The sequence below is a fragment of the Dermacentor albipictus genome, chromosome 1 (assembly GCF_038994185.2).
Source record: "Dermacentor albipictus isolate Rhodes 1998 colony chromosome 1, USDA_Dalb.pri_finalv2, whole genome shotgun sequence".
Taxonomy (NCBI): Eukaryota; Metazoa; Arthropoda; class Arachnida; order Ixodida; family Ixodidae; genus Dermacentor; species Dermacentor albipictus.
The window spans coordinates 276928073-276950354 of NC_091821.1; the positions used below are offsets into that span (position 1 = coordinate 276928073).

Sequence of the window (22282 nt, forward strand, 5' to 3'; positions counted from 1 at the left end):
TTAAAGGATGACTCTGGTGATATTTTGGTGATGTCAAGGCAATTGCATATTTAGGTTTCCTAGGTTCCCTGTCACACAACTTATAGATTTGTTGCGCAAATTCGAAAATAATTTTAAATAAGTGAAAAAGCACAAAAACAAAAGCTCACAGAACAGCTTCGCGTGATATCACAAGTGGCACACCAGCAGGGAAGGCACGCAAGACATGCCATATCGGTGCCGCCAACGCAGAGAACAAAAGCAGTCAAGAGTAGACGCTTGGCTGATTTGTGGCCGTGCTGAAGCATTGGCACAATGTCTTCGGGTCACAGTGTCTGCTTCATGAGTTCTTCAAAGTCGTCAAACAATGACACCTACGATTTAGACGAATTCAATAGCCATGAATCGCCATATTCATTCGGCCTACAACCACGCCAGCCAGCGCCTTGCACAACACATAGTACTGCAACATGAAAACATAGGGTAGCCCTAACCACTGATTTAATATGTGCTGCTTGCTATTTTAGATGTCTTAGCCCTTCTCAGGGAAGTGTTTCTCATACTCCCTATAAGATGTTGTGGAGCGCTGCTTTCTAAGTTTGTATTTTGATTTAGGAGTGCACAATTTCCCAAGAACGCGTCACTGAGAGTCCAAAACATTGACCAGTGCATTCGTTTGCATCCACATAGTACGCCCGCAGGTCGTTCGCTTGACATATATGCAAGCCGCACATCAGTGACATCAAATAATGTCAGAACATAGGAAAACATGTTGATTTTGTTCATGTAAACTCTGTCACATCACTCCGAATCGTGCTGGTATGAGTGACCAGACACCTTCCAAAACAACGAGTGGCAGGCCGTAGTATGCATTGTTATTCTAACTACTTATCATTTTTCATACTCTTTTCAGGTACACAATTCATGTGTTTCATAATGTAGAGATAGACTAAGAATTTGAGTGCCTTATCGTTAATTTAGAGACCGTACAGTTGTTTTGCGGAAACGCTGATGCAGTACTGACACCGTTGGCAGCTAAACGAGGTGCTTGTTTATGCTTTTGTATCAAAGCTAGGGGCCTCCGCATGCTCCCCAGTGCAGCTCGGAAGCTAAATAATGGGTCAGCATAACAATACGTAAAAATACACTCATGTGCACAGTCGGATTTAATTTAGTTAAATGCCACCAAGTGTAACTGGCAGCCTTCGAGAATGGCAATGTAACAATGTTGGTAATCAAGTGTGCCATGTTGTTGCTACTTGCTTTCTGTGTGTGCACTATACGAAATGAAGGATAGTTTATTTCAGATCTGTATGGTCAAAGCTGAACTACTAAAGCAGTTTTGTTCATCCTAATGGCCTAATTAACTTTAGGTCAGTTGTTCAGGTCCGCTGGTAGTAGACGCATGAACTCAGTGACTGATAAGCCTAACCACAGTTAAATGCGATCAGCATTGCTTCAAACTGTGTGTGCAGCTGGCGAGGGCTGAAGTTCGTGCAGCCAACAACGCAGCACCACTTCCCACCCATCACTTGCTCGTCCACATGGAGTGTAACTTCTCACGACAGAACCTTCTCACGCCAAACACTAGCCTGGCTTTTTGACGCTGTCATCTGCCATTAATTTTCAGCATTCGAAATGTATGCTGCCCTTTACGTCGTAACACAATGTGCCCAGTAGCCGATGAACATTGCAAGGCAGGTGGTTCGAGGGAATCAACAAAATTCATTTGTAAAAAATCTGCACTACCCTCAAACTTGCTTTTCTGAGAACATGACGGAAGTGTGCAGAGGAACATACCCAGCAAATTTCATTGACATCCGTTGACATCAAAAGGTCGCTGCAGTTGCCCTTTAAGGGCACAACCAATGCATTTGAGCACTTTGTGGACACTGTTAGCTTTACGGGAGTAGATAATATGCAAACTGTTGTTTCCAAAATTTTGTTAATATGGGAATGCTGTAAAAAAATCTTTAGTTGTCACGAAATATGAAATGCATAGACTTCTATGAGTGTTCGCCGGGGATACGAAAATATTTCATTGCCTCGGCATTTCGTTATTGCAGGTTTCGACTGTACATCATGCCAGACACAATTAGTGATCAGATAAGAGGCCTTTCGACCTCGCATGTTATGAAGCTCAGAATGCCAAACTTGTCCTCATTCACTCAGTGTCAAAAATGCATTTACAGCTAAACCTCGATATAATGAAGGCATAAATTTTACCTTGTTACATTTAAACAATGTGTAGTCTTGTGTAAAGGCCTCACTCATAAATTTGGGCCAAAATATTTCAGGAAAAAAACAAGTATACTTCTTAGGTTAGCCATGCTTCGGCCGCACCACCCCCTTATTCCAAGCACACACCTCGTCAGCTGCAGCCATGCTGCATGACCTGTGCTATAGACTGTTCACAGCGCCTCTGCTTGGGCGCTGCCATTAACACAAGACCGTGCTGCCATTGAGCGCCTTGTGGCCCCCACTTCCTGATAGCGTACCAAATGCTGAGTAAATTCAGAATACCACTGCTGTCTTGGTGAAATTAGGCATGTCTTTTTATTCGTGACAGCGCATAGCTCTTACTACTTCAGTACTGCATAATGTGTCAGCAGTCCGTCAATAATACTGTTTTCAGTACCATTAAAGATGTATGTCTGCCTCTTGCAGCCATAAATTTTAATGAACATGCAAGAGCTTGGTAATCTTTGGTTAGGGCATAAGCAGCAAGAACAGTGAAAGCAGCATATGCATAAAGTTCTCTGCCTACTTACCTATGTTATTATATTAGTTTATCAGTCACCAAATTCGGTCATCCATCAGATCATTCAGATAAAAAAGAGGATAGAAGTGATTAAAATTTTACACCCAAAGTGCCTTGGTGTTTGGTGCTTCAATGAAACTGCAGTCGGTTAACGATATTTTGTCATGCTTTATGTGCTCAGACCAACAAAATTTGCGGTGAAGCAAGGCCTTCTTAATACCTGTACTTGTCGCAACATAGAAAATAATGTTTTCGTGGGAAATGACCTCACTTTATTACGACTGCGTTTTTGGGCAGTCCATTGCGATTGTGCATATGTATGAGCCCTGACTAGTTGTCACCTCCTGTTAATAAAATGCATATTATCGTATGGGAAATCTTCATTAAAGAAGCATGACAATGTGGCAACATCAAAAGTATACAAGAGGACACTCGATCATTCCTAGCTCATGCGCGCTCTTAAGTGTCCATATTGCATTCATGTGAAGGTAAAGGTCTTCTTCTCAAAGTTGAATACCTTATGCCATACATTTTGGGAAAACATGCAATGAAAAAATGTATGAGCCAGGAAAACGTACTATCCCAAGTCACTAAAAAATTTGGCAGACTCAACTGTATTGTATACCTGCGTAATGTATGGGCGATGTTTCAACTCTTCACATTACGCGAAGTGTTGCTGCACAAGACACCCACACACGCCGATCTTGTAGCACCCAAGCAACCTAAGGTGCACGCTGTCGTTTTTGCAGCTTTGGCACGCTTACATTCACACTCCTTGAATTCAGCCTGGGTGAGCAGCTTCTTTGGGCGTAAATTTTGTCTCGAAGTTTTGACGAGAATTGTTGCACCAACACGCTCTCAAGAGAGTGGGGCCCTAAGCGACCCAAGGCGCGCGCACCTTGTCATTTAAAGGCTGCCGAAGCAATATCAAGCTGGTGGGCAACACTGGAATACAGTTGAACCTCGATAAGGGAGTGAAACTTTGGAACCGTCCGAATTTGCAGGATGTCAAGGAATGACTAAGGCAGACGACGAGATGGTGGCGCATCAGGGGAAAGGAGGGTGAAAGGAGAGGAGCGTGAAATTATCACCGCTTTTGTTCTCCTTGTGATCTACTTCTATACCGTGCACTGCTAGAGGAGAAATTGGCACTGGTTGGCACTGATCGTAGGTCTGAGGTAACTGTGACACGATTTGACTGGGCCTATGGGAGCTGCTATGGCACCACTGCAGCGGCTCACACCGGTTTCACATGTCTGCTCACCTTTGAACATGTATAAGGGCGCGATGCTGCTGAAGCTCTAACAACACAGTTTCGCTACGTTCGAATTCAATGTCGCATCGGGTGTACCTATGATGCCTGGTAGCAGGCTTCATAGGTATACGCCAGGGCACTGTTTATGCCTGCGCAGCAGCACAGTCCTCGCTTGTCTGCTATCGCTGTCATATCTTTGTCCTTCGAGCAAACGTGTAAATAATAAGACCATGCACATTTATGGATTTCTATTTGTGAATGTGCAATGAAGCTGCCAGTGCTTTTTTGAATGCATGTTTCACTTTCGTCTTAGGACCAGCTTCTCTGAAAGAGGGGGGTGGGAGGGAATCAATATTTAATGTTGTTATTACAGTCGAACCTGGCTATATCGAACTTGCAAAAAAACGCCTATCAGTTCTATATAAGGCATAATTTGATATAAGCCTTCTAAAGAATTGTACGTCATAAAAGCACATACCATTTCTAAAATAACTTTATTGATGAAACTAGCTTAGTTTTGCATGGAATAGTCCTGTATTTTCTTCTGTTTGGGCAATTTCGTTACCTGCGACGCACGCAATTCTCCACATTGTCTAAAGAGTCAGAGCAGCTGAGGCCACAACCTTCCACATTCGTGCAGAAGCACCGGACTATTGTGGGTGCACCAATCACCTTGGAGGACGTAGGCAAAGGGCCATCATTGCTTTCCTCATTGTTCCAACTTTCACTTGTGCTCAATACGATGTCGGCAATGTAGTCTTCATTTTCGGGCTCTCCCGTGGTCGCGACACCATTATCTGCACTCAAACTCGTTGACTGTTGATTCGTCAACGACTTCCGGAAATTCTGACAGCTTGCTCCTAACTTCGGCAACACCGACAATGGCTTCGTCGCACTGATTAGAATTTAATCCTTAGCAGGTGCGCGGAAGCTGGCACGTCTGAAGCAATTTTGGATGAACCACTAGTGCACGGCTGTGCATACACGTCAGGCACCATGGGCACCGGGTCACAAGTTTGTCCGCTTTAGCCCTAATTTCCCCCTTGTTCAAGATCGGGCTGAGAGTGCTCCTCGGAATCTTACACGCTGCGGGTACATGCAACTTCTCATTGAGCTCGACCCGATTTATGATTTCAAGCTTGACGGCGAAAGGCAAATTCTGCCGCTTCATCACGGCAACATTGCGGGAGAAGGCCCACAAGGTGCGAACGCAATGAACTAGTAAAGCAGCGAGACAACTTAAACGTGTGCCATTTTGCACGACGAGGGCACAAGAGCCTCTGATTGGCTGCCTGAGCAAGCGCTGTGGTCGGGCCAGGATAATTTTTTGCAGAGGAATGTCGACAGCTCGTCAGACGCTGCACGGTCACGGTAGGGAGAGCGTTTGAATGGAGCTGTGCCGCCGGGTTTCTCCGCTGCCGCGAGGGAAAGCCAACTTCTGGGGGCACTTTTGCGCCACTTGTCATTCAATATATCGGGAGTCGCTGCTATTTTTGTTCGATGTAAGCATAATTTTTGCTATATATACTCATTGTAACTATACCGTGTTCAGAAATTTTTCTATATACAGAATAATTCTATGTAAACGGGTTCGATGTACTCGGGCTCGATTAATATTATTATGCATTCATGAGCATGGTGATGCATTCGAGGATGGCTTCACCTTTGCGCAGTGTCGTATTGCACTGTGCAATGTATCAGTCTTCTCTTTTTGACTGCTAGAGGCAAGCTCAATTAAATATCAGCATCCTCACAAAATTTTTATCCCGGCCATACCGGCAGCGTTACGCTTGCCCGGTAACAGGGCAAGCGTAACGGCTTGCCCTGTTACACTTTGATTTTGTGTGTCCATGTTTGTGCAACATATGTATGCCATTTTCCATAGGCAACACCTACCGCTGCCTTGAACACATGCACATCACATGCGCTTCATACGTACTGTGCACGTCTGTGCAGTCACCACTGTTTCCAGCTGTAGTGCACCCACACAATTGCGCGCAATGCAACCACTGGCACCCATGGCACAGTTCGCATTAAATACCATAGTCCTTGGGTTGTGATTTCCCACATTGAGGTTTAACTGTATTTGTGAGACAATTAAATGTTATTGAATAACACTACGGCAGCAGCATACAATGTATCTAGCGACAGAGTTCATGCTGTTAGAGTGATGTAACACTCAATATGCAGAGGTGGTGCCAGAGCTTTTTTAGCTGAAAGAAAACCTGCCGCTGCATGCACTGGGGTGCTTCATATGCTGCAGAGCAGGACATTTAAAATTTGAATTTGGGTATCAATGCACAAGCAGATAGTCCTGTTCATGTGCCTTCATTATTTTTTTATTACCAAGGCTTTTTGCCATTGTAATGCATGCAGATGTGATTAGACCTGAGTGTTGATTCAAGTTCTGTCATTCTGAATTATCGAAATTCCACTGTATCAAGTTATTTGTACTGGCCATATCATTGGCAGCACTTAAAAGGATGTCTTTATTGCATTGATAAATTGAAAGCCATGGCTTAATTGTCACAAATTATGCCTTATTTGGTGTGAAAGTAGTTCTGAGCTACATGCCATGCAGTAGACACTTTCTTGTGGTACTTGTGTGACCTTTCTGCAAGAACATTGTTGCAGTGTTGTCCCTTTATGTTGGCCTGGTTAAGCATCCAGAGCCACTGGGTTGGTGGCAGTGTTTGTGCCACTGAGGTGCACTGCCGTTCTTCTGACAGCTTTCCCTTCCTTTGCAGACTTGCTAGAGGTAGCGCCCGTTTTGCCAGTGCTAGCTGAGGCCTTGCAGTGTCATTGATGGTGATTGTGTGATGCATCGAGAGTAACCTGTGGCTTGCCTTGATCAGGTCGCCCATTGTTCTTCATACAGGACAGCATGTGCTGTTCCCGACCCGCGTCGTTGTGATGCTCGTGTCTAGGGAACGGGATTACATGGCATGATTGATCATGATGCCGTGTAAGCCCAGGGTATCTGCAGCTTTCTACTTTCTTTTTAACAAAAAAATTGTTTTAAGAGCAAGACATGCAGACGTGTGGACCACCTTGAGAGAACTGTACTTTTGTCTACTTTTGGGCTTCAAAAGTGGGTGAAGTAGAAGTGTTGTATGTGACAGAACAGTTAGCTGTGAAAACCATCTGACATTAAATTTTTTCAGTATGCCAATATATGGAGCAGTTTATGCACGGCTTGTTCATCATGGCTTCATTACAGGCAACAGTAAAAATGCTCACAAACATCATCATCATCAGTACATGCTAATTAGATCCTCGTCACAAGGTTTATTACTTGGGCAAGAAACTTGAATTGCACAAGCAGGCAGTATGTGTTGCAGTTGCAGATGGTGCATTTAGCTACTCTTTAGTTACAGTCTTTTATTTGGGGGATTCTGTTTTTCTCTTTCTGTTTGTAACATCAGTTAATGGGTATTTAGCTTTGTCAAACTCTGTGTCAATGCATCTTTGCAAGAGTGTTCCACACGTTTGTGCTGTCTATTTGCTTTGCTTGCATTGAGTCACCACACTGTGAATAAGTAAAAGGCTTAACTGCTTACAATTAACTAGACACCTTTTGGCAGCAAAGAAATTTTTGCTATTAAAGGTTCTATGGCGCTATTTTTGTTTGTTTATTTGTTTATGTATTTATTTATTTATTTATTTAAGTTGAGTTTAATTCTCTTGATGGCTCTCCACCTTTCAGGGAAAAAAACAAGTCTTTCAAGGGACACACAGTGTCTGCAAGGACATAAATTTAGAACCAAATTTCGAGCTTTCAATTTAGGATAGCCATTTAATGGCTGTTAAGGCATCCTTGGTTAATGGGTATTGAATATAATAGTTGTGTAAGTTCTGCACTGGGGTAATTCTTCCATAATTGTGTGAACATTAAAGAATCATGTTGCCCTAGTGCGACTACATGAAGGAAGCTTTTTTTTTTTTCAGCACTTTGTGGTGACTTTATCCTAAACTAAAAATTTGGAGCCTCTGGAGGCTAACATGTACAATGTTTAGAAAATGAAGTTCAGCATTTATGACAAAAAATTGATGAACCAGTGAAAGATGCAGTCTAGAGGTATGAAGTCACGGGTGTTCTTGGACATGCACCTAGTATATTAAGTAGCTGCTATGCTCACTTGTCGCTGTTGCTGCTGCTGTACTGTGCTGCAGCTATCTTTACTGCTACACTGCTGTCTGGCTCACTTGGTTTGTTTCTTAAAGTACTCATTTATGCACATGGCTTGCCAAGGTATCTTGAGAATATCTTTGTGCCATGTAAGAGGTTTCTTCTTTCTTGAGGCAGTAGTATGTGTGTAGCATGGAATAGTTTGCAGCCTTGCTGTTTTCTACCACATGCTTGTATCGCACTGCCCTACGATTACCTTATAGCCCTTGATGTGTGTTCTTGTTGGTCATTAGCTTGTTGGCTCTGCCCCATTAATGTAGGTAAACACTTGTCTGCATAATCTGCATAACATTAAAAGGTGAACTGTGGTCCTATATAACCTGTTATAATTATCGTGAAAGATGGTGTGATGCTTCACAAACTTCATTTAGATACACTCTTGTTCTTAATCATGCACACAAAATTGAACCTTTCCCTGTAGGAGAACTGTATACACCGTATTTACTTCTGTAAGGCCAGCGCTTTTTTTTTTCTTCGGGTTTTTTATGGGGCGCGAGCCTTCTTGAGGTAGGCTTATGGCTACTCACTGAAGCCTCCTCTAACTGTGCTCAGACAGCTATGCAGAGTATAATGCAACCACTATTGGCCGAACCCTTTTATTCATTCGTCCTCGTCGTTTCATTGCTCTCTTTGTTTTAGAGCTTACCTCGTTGGCGCTTTCGCAGAGCTGGTCGTCCTTCATGCTGTTTGAGATTCCCATCACATTGGAAGTTTTTGACAGCAGTCTCGAATAAAACCACATGCTACATGTCAAAAATCAACGTCCACACTTCTTGCAGCAGTGCCTTTCAAATGCGCCCTAAAGCACCGTGCAGCTAAACCTGCTAAACAACTTGCCTCAGCACTGCCGTTCAATGCCGTTAAAGCTTGTTGGATGTGCGCCGCTTGAACACAATCTGGCAGGTTATGATGATATTATGACAATGCCATTGTCAGCAGGGCAGTAACTAGTGCTATCTAGTAGAAGCTTGCGGAAATGAATAAGCATGCTGATTTGACCTCTGAGATCACAACTGTGCACTAATGCAATCTTGGAGGCCACCATACATGGGGTTATGCACATGACTTTTCGTGTTTCATAGTGGGGATGTGAGCCTTACGCAAGTAAATAAAGTGTAATATAATTGCAGATATTCTTTTTTATTCTTCTTTACGTAAGATGCGCATTCAAAACTGGGGCCACAATTTTGTAGCGATGTCTTTCCCGATGCTATTCCTTTTCGCGCTTCATCAGTGGTCAGAGTGACGTTCTGCCCACGTTATCAATGGGATCAGCCAGCCTTGAACGGTGGATGAAAAGAGGAATAGAATCGAGTGGAAGGAAATGCTACAAAATTGCGGCCCAGCTTTTGTGCAAGGTCAGCATTTTTTCTGACATCAAATATACAGGCAAGCATGGGAATGGTAGCACTATGCTTAGAGTCCTAAGAACACCAGTCCTTAGGTAATTATTTGAGGAAAATGAACCACCTAGCATGCCAAGAATTGTAGAACAAGACCTATACTTACTAGCCTATTGAAGCCCTGTCTGTGTTATAAAAGAATGCAGAGAATTATGAGATATATGTGTCCACTTTTTCTACTTTTAGAATGACTAAACTGAATCTCTCTGTTACGGTTTTGCACAGCTGACAACTGAGTTCAGTTCTTACCACCACTCAAAAATAGTCGAAAACATCAGCAGTAGGCTTACCCACAAAGCCCAAATTTGTAAGTCATGTTTTAAATGAATTGTTCTCCATGAGAAACATCTTTTACGGTGGAAAAGCATTTAGAGCTGCTATGCCAAACTTTGTGCTCTGAACTTAAAGCAGGAGAAGAAACCACAGACTGGTATGTGAGAAATTAAGCATCTGTGGTTAAACTGCTCATTTTGTGCCAGATGTCATTGATTTGTTGTAGGTTCAAGCTAGTTAGGTGTGCTTAGGTGTGCAAGCAGCCTTGTGAGCTAGAAAAATAAGTCTCACAGAAATTGTACAAGCTAGATAGATTGCAAGTTCTGAAAAAAAAAAGAGTTATGCCTTGGTTTTTGGTTGCGGCTAGTAGTGTAGTGTAGTAGTGATGTAGTAGTAGCTCCACTACTTCCAAATTTGTTGTTGTGAATCTAATTAGAATCTACCTTAATTGTTCTCGGCTGAGGAACTTTGGCTAGGTAGTATGTTAAGCTGTTGACTAATTTAGGGGTATGTGAATAGTGAAATTTTAGTTCAAATCGAATTAGAAAGGACTGGTGTACTGTTATGGCATAAAAATTCAAGTAGCATGTGGTCATGGCCAGAGCAGTTACATAATGACTGGAACAGAACAAATACATGGTCTGTCAAAAATAATCTCTGGTGCAAAACTAGTGCCAATCCATTGCTCTAAGAAACAGAGGGTTTACCTAAATGTGACATTGAAGGCAGAGTTTGAGAAGTAGCACTGTTCATAGAATGTTGTCCCTGTGCAGACACTGCCACATACAGCATCTTTTCGTTGCGTAACAACTTGGAAGCTGCACTATTGGCGAATTGAATGTTGGAAGACACATACTGCTTTGAAAGCAGCGCAGCATATGTGTACATGGCCTTCATCATTAAACTTTCACTATATTTATTTTTATTGTGCAAGCAACGCACTTGTGGCTTGCACAGATGCTTTATTCCCTATGGCGGACATTTCTGCCTGCATTGCAAATTGAGGCAGAAAATATAATTAACAAATACATTAAGTTTATCATTGTGTGAGGGGTCTACACCTCGTATGGAAAATTGAAGGCAGGCAGGTTCAGTTTGTATTATTTTTCTGCAAGAGTAAAGTATTCATCATGCGATTTGTTGCTCAGGGTGTCTGATTTTGTGTTTGAAGATTCAGAATTTTGGCTTACCTCAGGTTCTCACACATTTCTCCGTCCCACAGGGCTAGAAAACACTTCCAGACACACAAGCACATAGGATGACATAATACCGCTTGGCTGTTGCATGGCTGAGGAGATATGTGGCATGTGGCTTTACACTGCCCCCTAAAATAAAGTGGGGAGAAACTCAACAGAGCACCATACATTTTCCAAATAAATCTTTGCAAAGAAACAACATGCAAGTCTTAGGAGGAAAAACAGTAAAGCAAATTTCTTAACAAGAATCGCACAACAATGGGTGAAACACTACAAGCAAAATATTTCAGAAAAACATTTTCTTGATGTCTCTATATTAAGTAATTTTATTGATAACTGTGTTAAATTAAACCTGTTTATAGAGTTTTGGGCAATAAATAATCTAGCGCTTTGTAAGCGTATTCACGGACGTGGAACAGCCAATATTCATGATGTGGCGTTGTGAAATGTATGAAATTTACTTCAAAGTTCATGTTCTTGGATAGGAATGCAATTCTGTGATGTATTTGCATCTGCAACTGAAGACGAGGCATTTCATAAAGGCACCCTTTTATTACACTCAAGTTTCTGAATTGTGGTTTTTCATAGGCTGACAGGAATGGTATACATTAATTTATTGCACTGAGTGCACCTTTTTGTAATTTGCTAGCTTAATAATTTTTGTGGTTGTCTTGGTAATCCAACCTAAATGGCAGTAGTTAATGTTTGATTCAAAAAGAGCAAAATGGGTGATATAATAGTAGCTGTTTGGGCCGCATATTCTGAAATTTCCTCAAGATACCTACATCACGAGCAGGCTTGGTTTCTGGATGTTCAATATGCATTTCTTGTTGCATGAATTCGTTAGACCCTCATATTTTTTAACGTTCATAACTATTTATATTCTTTTACCAGAAAGGGTAAGAGAAGTGTTCATTGAGAGGGTAACATTATTTGCCTTGAATGATATAACTTCTTTGTTTTGTTTGAGTTTATATGTATAGTGCAGTTCTTTCAGACCATACTTGGAAGTATTTCTAACAGAATTACCCATTTTCAATAGATTGTCAATGTCAGATCCCAATAAAAATAAGCTCGTGTCATTTGCATGAATGACATACGTCTCTATCTATAGTAACTAAATTGGTTATGTATATGTTAAATAACAAAGTGCCCAGTATACTTACCTGGGGTGCACCCTGTCTGTTTTATAGGCTGATTTCGTAATACGGATCGATACGCACGTGTCTGTGTTGTAGGCTGATTTGTCACTACCAATAGATACGCACTGAACATGGGTGGTTTCTGAATAAGTGTTATATGGTTTATTCTATGTAACACCTTTGAGAAATGTATGTTCCGTGTATAGTTTTTCATTTTCACAGTTTTCAATGATTCATTATTTTTGTCATAAAAAAAGTGAGTTCTGTAAATAAAGTTCTGAAACTAAACTGTTTGCTCGTAATTAAGGTAAATTTATTGAGAAACCACGCTAGTCATAATAAAATTGTTGTTCCTGTCCCTTAGAAAAAGTTTGCTAGATACTGGTCAATTTATGCAATACAACAGCTCTTGCTTTTTTCATTTCAAGTGGAAGTACGCCGAGATTAAAAGAAATGTAGTAGATATAAGTTAATATGGGGCATATATCTTGAATAACAGGCTCCATTTTTAGACCAAGTGCACCCTCACTCTTGTTCATCTTCATGCACCTAAATTCTGAGAGCACCTCAGAATTGTTACCCTTGGAAAGAAAAATACTCTTTATGACAGAATTGATAGAATCTCACGCTCTAGAGTCATGTGTACCGTCAATTAATATAGTAGGGTAACATTAAACTTATCTGCTTACTCAGTACCGCTATAATTTACCCTCTCAATCATAATACCTTCTGGAGTGCTTTGCTGGATGCTGCCTAATAGCAAACTTAGTTTGATCCAGAGAAGCCTTTAAACTGTAATACCGTCCAACATGTTAAGGTGATAGGCACTTCTAGCTTTGCCCAGCCTTTCTCTCAGACTGAAACACAATGCATGGCAAGCTGTATCTTTTTGCAGCACATCTTCGCGCCTACCCTCTGAATGTGAAATTAGCCACACTGAGTGACAGATTTCACTCTGGATATCTCAGTCTTGCAAGAAAAGGTGGAACTAAATGAGCTTGCTGTCAGGTACAGCACTTCGAATTTCCAATATAAATGTACACCCGTGATTCAAAAGTAAGTGGACCTGAAGTTCTGCAAAGAAAGAAGAAAATAAAAAGAATCCTGGCAATAAAGATCAACAATCTGTAACTGATAAATGCATTGTGATGTTTGCAATTCCAAGGCATTGAAGAAATTCTCTTTCCCTTGCAGAACCTCTGGTTTGCATACATTTTGTCATGGGTGTACACAGCAAATTCAAAATTTTTAAATGTTATGAACAATATCTTTGTTAATTACTCTTTCTGACTATAATTTCCTTCACTGTGAATCTACCGAGGAACCTAAAGCATCTGTACAAGCCACATGTATGTAGCTTGCAAATTGTTTAATTTGAATGGGTGAAAACTTATTCATATTGAAAGCACAATATACGAGTGGCATACAAAACATGTCTACAGATAAAGCATGAAAAGACAGAGTTTTAGCTTTTCCAGTATTTGGGTAAACGCAGGTTGACTGCGCGTTGGGGCTTAGGAGCAGAGGCGTAAACGTCAGTGGCCTGCATGGTACCGCCACCTCGTGGCGCATAGCTCAGACAAAAACAGCTAATATTGCTACTTTGCTGCTGGTGTAAATGTTTGGCTGTGGTGTAATCATGTTGCTGCTGAAAATTTACACCCGCAGCAAAGTAGAATACACCTGGTTAATGCAATATTAGCCGTTTTTGTCTGAGCTCAGCGCCACCAGGTGGCTGCACCATGCAGGTCACTCAAGTTTACGCCTCTGCCAGTCCGCCCCGTTCACCTGCATTTACCCGTATAACAAACAAGCTAAAAGTCTCTATTGTATGTGTTCACATGCCGCCTAGCTCTTTTTCATCATGTTGCCAAGTTCTGTTTTGGCATGAAGAATGCACTGCGGCCTTATATCCACATCAGGATTGATATGCCTTGCTGCACACACACTAACCTTTCAAACTCTTGCACGTTGCTTCAGAGTCTAGCCACATATACATTTGAGCCTAACACTCTTCTACAGCTCTGCGTATCGTGCATTATCAGTAACTGCCACGTCTGGCAATGCCTTGTTTTTATCAAGTCACCTGTTTGCTCACTAATGATAGCAGAGTATGACAAGGATTTCACTAGAAACTCTGCACTCACTTGCTGTATGAAACTGCAGCTCTGATAGTGTGGTGTGGCCTGCAGGATTAACATAACGAAGGAAGTTTGATTCAGTTCAAGTGAACAATGCCATAGGGCTGCAACTTCAGAGCTTTACAACTCGCCAAATATGGAGCTATGGTGACCATGCTTGCATAGTTAACCATCTATTAGTTTGAAATATTTGAGTTGGACACTATGTGTACTTAGGTTTACTTATGCAATTTGACTACATAGTGATTGAAATTTAAATATTTGCACACCGCTATGACGAAAATTTGTCAACAATTTGTGTTGAAAATTTGGTCCAGCAGATTCACTTCACTTCTATTTTTTGGATAATAAGAACTGTTTTACTGTAATTTTTTTTACTAGTAGTGTATTTATTACTGGGGAACTTTGGAGACTGCTGGCCTGCCCAAGCTATGATTGGAGCTGGCTAATACAATTTGTTTTGAATAGGTGCTGAATGAACCGGAGACATGGTAAGGAAAACTGCTCCTGCTTCTCTGTGGTGTTGGCAGTAAACAAAGTCCTTATCAGTTATATGGCTTTCCTCATGTTCCTCTCTATCTACGGAAGAAAAAAAAAATGGCAGTATGCTATGGACAGATACATAACAAAGCAGGCTTGTGTTATTTTAGAAACATGCTGCCAATTAAGTTGTCATTGCTGAAATGTCATATTTTCAGAAGTTCTTGAGAGTGGATCATGTCTGTTAGTAGCATAGATTAAAGTCAGAATTGTTTTGTACTTAATGTTTCTTTGCGAGTGTTAGGGAATACAAGTGCTAGATATAACTGCATTTATAAAGCTTATCTCCATGTATGCTTTATTCATTAGCCAGCAAGATGGCGAAGGTTTATACTTTGTTGCTTCTGCCTAGGGGCCTGCTTGTAGCGCCTGACTGGTGTTTTAACTCGCTCTTTCTTTCAGTTCATGACCTAGAGGCACTGGGCAGACATAATAAACTGTTTTGTGTTTCAGAACAGTGATACTTGTGACATATATAAAATGAAGTGATCCACCGTGACAATGTTGACACTATGCTTATTATACTACCGCCATATCGTGCCCTTCAACTCTGAAATTTGCACCACTGTGCTTGCGGCTTGTTCTTGTACAGCTGTTTTGTTTTTCTCTCTTACAACAGCATGACAATATGTTGCAGCAGCAGCAACAGTGGACCTTATAACAGAATTGAATCTGTGTATAGTGTATTTGTTTTCAGGACTTGATTGCTTGTTTCGTCTACAATAGGCTGTGCTGCAGTGCATGAAAATATGCCCAGTGAATAAAGAAAGGGAGATTTTTGTATAGACTGAGGAGCATGTTGATTATAGTCCAAGCCTTCCTTTTGTACAGTTTGTATCAAAAAAAATTTCTCGGTTTGCTTCATGAACACTCATATCTATGTTCAGAGCAGATAAATAGCTGTCTGTAGCTAGACGTACAAGCATGCCACAGCTACGGACCACCATTCTATGCTCAGGAAATGATTAATGCATAAAGGAATGAGAAAAATTGGTTTGAATCAGTGCACTTGTAGGTGTCCAACTTTTGCAGTATAAAATTGCCCCAGGACAAGTGGAATTGGCCCACTTGCTTACAGATATCATTAAATGTTCCGATTTTTGTAGCATATAAAAGGGGGGAAAAAAATATCATTAGAGAGTTTTATTTTAGGGGACGCAACTTCTTGCGTACGCAAGCCGCTTATGTCCCCTAATCTAAAACTCTATTAAAGACCATTTGACTAGGGTTGTTCAAATAGTGAAATTTCCTAATAGAATAAAATATGAATGTTCAAGAAAAACTAGCTCTGAATATCAAACGAAATATTTTCTAAATTCTAAACAAAGTGAAATATGTAATTCCTTGTGTAGCCCACTTGATGAAAAAAAATGAGGCTTATATGCCATATTTAGTGTAATACCATTCACAACTAGACGTTTGAACAACTGAAGAGCTTGTGAGTAAGTAACAACAGCCTTTAGCAGCTGAGGTGCCGTAACTATACCGGCAATGAATAGAGGCAACTGCACATCAACAGATGTTTTGTTGTGTTTCTTGAAGTAGTGAAATGTGGTACTACAGCGCCACACATAGCTTTAATGAGGTGCAGGCATGGCAAGACTGGCCAAATAGAAAGAAGTTTTCATACGTAAGCTGGCTAAAAGCAAGCCATTCTTAATTGAATGACTAGAAATTATTAAGCAGAAGTTATGTGCGTTTGCTCAGAAACTTGTGCCCCTGCACAGCAACTCTCCTGCAGTCCTCACTTCCATAGTTCTCTCTACTTCACGGCTACAATATTCAAAACACGAATTCAAAAATTTTGAATGACAATTCCTAAATCGAATACTAATCAAATAGTGGAGAATATTCTATTCATATTTAAAATTTGGAATATTTGGGCGCTTATGAACTGCCTATAGGGCAGTACTTGATGTAATACAACCTTTTGCGGCTCCTATTTTTTCCTTCCATAGAAGTTAATGTGTATATGTGCTAGTGACCTTTTTCAGACAATGGTTAGGCTTTCTTTTATGCTATAATTATGTATCAACAAACCTTACTTTTAGTTGTGATAGCATCAGGTGTGTTTGAGATCCTGGGTATCAGGGTCTTGATATATACAAAAAAAGTTTGAAAAACATCAACTATAATTACTGAATTTGTTGGTTTCCTCTGCTTCTGCAATAAGTGTACATGAGCATGTGCAAACTGTCTTAGGCTTTGAAAGGCCAGCATCATCTCCTTGGACTTAGGTTTTTAGGCTTGGACATTTCTTAAAAATTACCATGCTAGCAGAAACATTTACATGTAGATTGCTCCCCGACAAACAAATGCATTTGTTTTAATTGAACCACAGTTAGTTCACTGGGCAGCATTCTTATGTGCTGTAAAGCAATGTTTGGGGCATTAAAAAGCAAACTGGAGATTGCTGAGTAGCATTGAGGTCTTGTATTGATGTTTGTTGCCCAGTGTGCACTGAGCTCAGTTGCACATCTGATTCCCTTGCTTCAGGGTGAATGTGTTGGCACATTGTTTTCCAGCATTCAAAGAGGGAACATAAGCAGTCTTATGAAAATAGGGCATAGCCCTTGTTAACTTTTCACTGGAGATTTTTGCTTAACATTTGGTATTTCAATTCACTTTGTTTTCTGTTCATCAATATCATGAAAAAAAAAAAGTACAGCCTCCTTTTCATTGACTGCCCTTCAGGCATAGAATTTTCCGAATCAGTTTAACCATTCATGTATAGCTTCTTTCACTGAAAATGCAAGTTTAATGTGCTAGCTGCATTTGGCTGCTTATGTTCCCTCAGGATGGCATCTCTGCATTCTGCAATTGTATAGCATACTGCTCTGATGTGTGGACGAGTACAGTTTTCTGCAGGTACTTGGCAGCTGTTGATTGCACAGTGAGAAGCGGAAGGGGGGGGGAGGGGGGGTCCACACACTAGCTCCAGCACAAGCATGGAGAGCACGCTATGTAGCAGTTTGCCCAGCTTGCTTCTCACCAATTTGCAACGCTATCTCCAAAGATATTTTCATTTTGACTGTACTCTTGTGTGGCACCTGTTTCTCGCAGATAGATGAAAGCTGTGCCTTCAGCTTTGTGATTGTGCCTCATAATTAAGTGCCACTTTTTTTTTCTTTTCATTTTGTTAAAGAGCAATTTTGATTTCAGCGCTTACCTTGTGTATTTTCTTTGTCTTTTTTCTTCATGTAGATGAAAAAAGATTTTCTGGAGCTGCTTAAAGAACAGAAAAACTTGGACAAACACTCCCGTTGGGGTGATGTCAAGAAGAGCATGGCTGAAGATGCTCGATACCGAGCAGTGGAAAGCAGCTCCCAGCGAGAGGAGTGGTTCAAGGAGTATGTGTCCAAGCTGAGCGCACCTGTAAGTGATTTCCTGATCATATTTCTTAAGTTTAGTATAGTATAGTGGTGAGGAGGGAACACTCTTAAGCTACTTTGATTGCAGTTGACATAGAGCAAAGCAAAAAATCTGTTCTGGCAGAAGGCGAAGGATGCCAGTGCAATCAGATTTTTTTTTTCTACAAGTCGCAAAAGGTTGCAGCATCTTCGGTGCAACGCTAGGCGATGCTTCATTCTGCTAAAGGTGTATCCTCTCACATGCTTGGTTGCGACTATGCCTGTGCGCCTGCGACCACTTGGGACTTGTCTCTGCTGCCGTGCACGTAGAGTGGTGGACCTCAGAGGGGGCTCCTCACCAGGCTCCATGGTAAATGTTTGTGATGCACTAGAGGTTGCAAAGAACCATCCTCAGGGAGCATTTTACCACAGGGATATCAGGGTTCAGCTGAGGTTGAAACAATTTAAATGTAGCAAGGGTGTGAGGAGATGAGCTACCCTTTCTCACATAAGAAGGCTGCCTCCCACCTTGAGAAGCAAGTACCTCCCCAAGGCAGTCATTCATGGAGCACTGCACAGGCCCGGGCTGGCCCAAAAGCCCAGGCCCGAAGTCTTCAGGCCGAGATCAGGCTTGGGTTTGAATCCATGCACTCGGGCCAGGCCCGGGACCATTTACTGATAAGCCTTATAGGTTGAAACTTCCGACACATGCGGTCACTCTGTTTAGGTCCTAGCTATTCTGTGTATAACCAAAGTGACAACTTTGAAAAAACTGGCTAATAATTACCTTCGCAAGCAAAATCAAAGCAAGTTGTTTTCATTCTTTTTTTGTGTGGGTGAAAAATATTCTTAGCAACAGAAATAATTATAATTATTTTCTTTGCTTTGTTTTGTTCTCATGAAGGAAAAAATGGCTGTGGCTTAGCTAAGGTTAAGCCCAGGATGCGAAGCATACTAGCCTTTATTTTAGTTGTTGAACCACTGTTTAGCCTGGTGAACTGCTGTTGCTTGGCTATATTTGGTTCGGCTAGACGAAGAAACAACTCATGCGTTACTCTGCTTCGCCTTCAAGAGTGGAATGCGACAGCGTTCCCGTCAACCCGCCAAGAGGTGTAAGACAATGGGCTACGGCGCAGCGACTACGCGCCCCGCATTGGACACGGTGAGCGTCGAGCAACAGAGCGTTCGGCGCGGCAACGAAATGTGCGCCTGAGCAAGCGACGCACGCCTGAGCCTTAGAAACAGCTCGTTTCTAAGGCAACACCGCATTCACTAGAGGCGCTTTTGTACCGCTTTGAAGCATCGTACTCGTGGCTCAGTGGTAGCGTCTCCGTCTCACACTCCGGTGACCCTGGTTCGATTCCCACCCAGCCCCTCTTGCAAGAGTTGAGCCAAAGCCACCTAGAAAATCAGTCTCTGTAGCATGCCGCAACCTTCGCTTCTCATTCCAACGAGCAGCTCTGTCTCCAGGAGGCATCTCACCTCGTGAGTGTCTAGCAGAGGCAAGCGCAGCTGCTTATATACCGCCGCGACGCCGCGAGTGACGTCGCGAGTTGGAGCCCCGTTTCTCCTCTGTCGTGACGTTATGGTGTCACGTGGTATTGAAGGCGACACCGCCACGCCTGAGGAGCTGGGTTGAGCTCTAGTAATATGCTTCGCATAAAAAAAAATTTCTGAAAAATGCTCTTCATACCGTCTGGCCGTTTCCAATTTCGGTGATCGCACTATTTCATCACTGTATATACAGTTATTGCATTCCAATTGTGCCATTTTGCCACATTTTTATTTATTACACCACAATGATGGTTGCTTTATGGTCACCACAGTACTCATTGAGAACTTGCGCCTTAACAGTATTTGCAGTGTTCTTCACAAACCTTCAATTTATGCATGATAATTGTTTCGTTGTGGGCTCAGATGGGTTTATATGGCAGTGCATTTCCCACCTTAACTTTTTTCGTGCGAAAGATTGAAAATGGGTGTTTGAACATTCAGTTGCTTTTGCACCAAATAATTTTTAAGCTTTTTCTTGCTGTAAGACCTATTTACAAGAGCCATTTTATACCAATATCAGTTACAGGGTCCAACTACAATTACCAACTGGGGAAACCGGGAATTCTCAGGGATCCTGAATAGTCTGGAAATACTCGGGGAAAAGTGAGGGAATTTTTGCTTCTATCGAGGAAAATTTGCTGTGATTTTATCGAAAGGGAACGAAGATTGCAATAACGCTAGCTGGCTCGAGTAAAACAGGAATAATAATGAATCATCGTTGATGCCATTTCGACGGCTGGAGGAGTTGCCAGTGTACAGTTAACAACCGACTTCCGGGCGTCCGACGGCTTCGCGGCACCACCACATATACCATAGGGTCAATGTATGAGAATGTCTGAAATTTCGGACGCAAGAACCTTTTGCTGTCCGATTGTCCGGACTTTTTGCTGTGACCGCAGGTCTGAAACGGCATTAGTCGAAGCCACTACCTTCAATTTTGAGCATCTCGCTGCCTCGAACTGGCGCTCTCACGCAGATTCGCTGGCATCCGTAGCCGTCAATGCAGAAACGCCAGGCATAGCTGCTTCGACGTTCGTGATTAAGTTTCTTGCTGTTTGGTGCCGTGTTTTTTATTGAAAGGATTCGCCGCTGTCAGCAATGGCACCGACTCCACCTTTCTGGTCCTGGCGACTGGCTTCAGAGCTCGGAAAGCACTGCCTGTTGCATAATGCCGGGTCCCGAAAGTCAGCTTTGCCTCAGTACAGAAATGTTAAGCGATGAAGCATAACAAGTGTAGGAAGGAGCAATTGTCACTGGACACAGTACGTATTCCTTAATTATACACGCGTGCACCCGCCATCTCCTGTCACAGTACGAGCACCGATATGCCTAATAAGTGTACTGGCAGTCGTTCAGAGCTTTTTCAGATGTGTCTGGGGCAATTTTGAGCCCTCAAGATCAGTAAAAGATGTGCATTCTATTTTTTGTCATCCTCCCTTTTTCGAAATGCCCGGTTTTTTGGACGTTTTTGCGCCGCCTAGGGAGTGCGAAAAATTGGACGTTTACTGTACAACTAACCAAGAGGATGCGTCAAATGGTCCGTGGGGCAAACGCACGGCAGAAGGACAACGAGAACAGAAAGGACTTGCACATTGAGGAATGAACGGGAAAGGAAGCGTGCTGCCACTTCCTTGAAGGAGTGTGAGCTCAAAAAAAAAACAGTGTTGGCTGATGCTGAGATGCAGGTTTCCCTCATCCAAACCAAAATAAAATCTTAAAATTAGTGAAATGCAACACTGAGGCATTGTGCGGGGGCTGAGACTATGTCGGGACAGTTGAGGTTGACTTAATTACCAGCTGTTGAGAGAAAATCTCATTTGTGACAAAGTTCGGGCCTCATACCAATGAGCTTGCTATCAGTTGATAGAAATAGTTCGTATTCGAAAATATTTGATTCGGTATGCATCTCCTTCTTATTCGTATTCGAGAATGTATTCGTATTCTTATTCGTATTCAATTTGCAGTGGGTTTTACCATTCTTTTCGAAGGTATTTTATTCACTGTGCAGTTTACTAACCCCTTCCTTCTTTTTTCTTTTTTGAATAAAATAAGCGCTTCTCCTTACTATTCAAACTGGATTAAGTCATTTTTATTTTTTAACATGCTTACTAGGGAGTGATAGCATTGGGCAACATGGTGTGAGCCCGTCTCGACATAAAACAAAGTTCTGTTTCACTCAGGGAATTTTGCAGAAGCGCTCAGGGAAAACCTGGAAAACTCGGGGAATTTGGAAATGTCAACTTGGTAGACACCCTGAATTAGAATGCCGAAGCGGTGCTCGCAGGTCATTGCTGTGACGCCGTCGCGGTATCGACGCATATGCGTAGCATGCACGCATGGAGGGTTGCATTTAGCTACCATTTTAGCCATTGCTATAATCATGGTGATAGCAGTAACATGAAAAGCTTAACCAAGTGCTGCAAATTGTGCTTCAAATGAGTCTACAAAGAAAAGCAAAACCGACCCAGCTCGAAATCATGCGGCCACTGCCCGATTTCG

At 41.9% G+C, this 22282-nt stretch overlaps 1 protein-coding gene across 2 annotated transcripts in view; it reads left to right on the forward strand.

Annotated features, from left to right (window-relative positions):
- The window catches only part of LOC139054394 (transcription elongation regulator 1), a 317005-nt gene that overhangs the window by 237701 nt on the left and 57022 nt on the right, over positions 1 to 22282 (forward strand). For both annotated transcript variants that reach the window (XM_070531327.1, XM_070531328.1), the window contains exon 14: positions 18084 to 18254. In XM_070531327.1, the coding sequence (XP_070387428.1) occupies positions 18084 to 18254 (171 nt within the window). The remainder of the gene's footprint in view (positions 1 to 18083; positions 18255 to 22282) is intronic.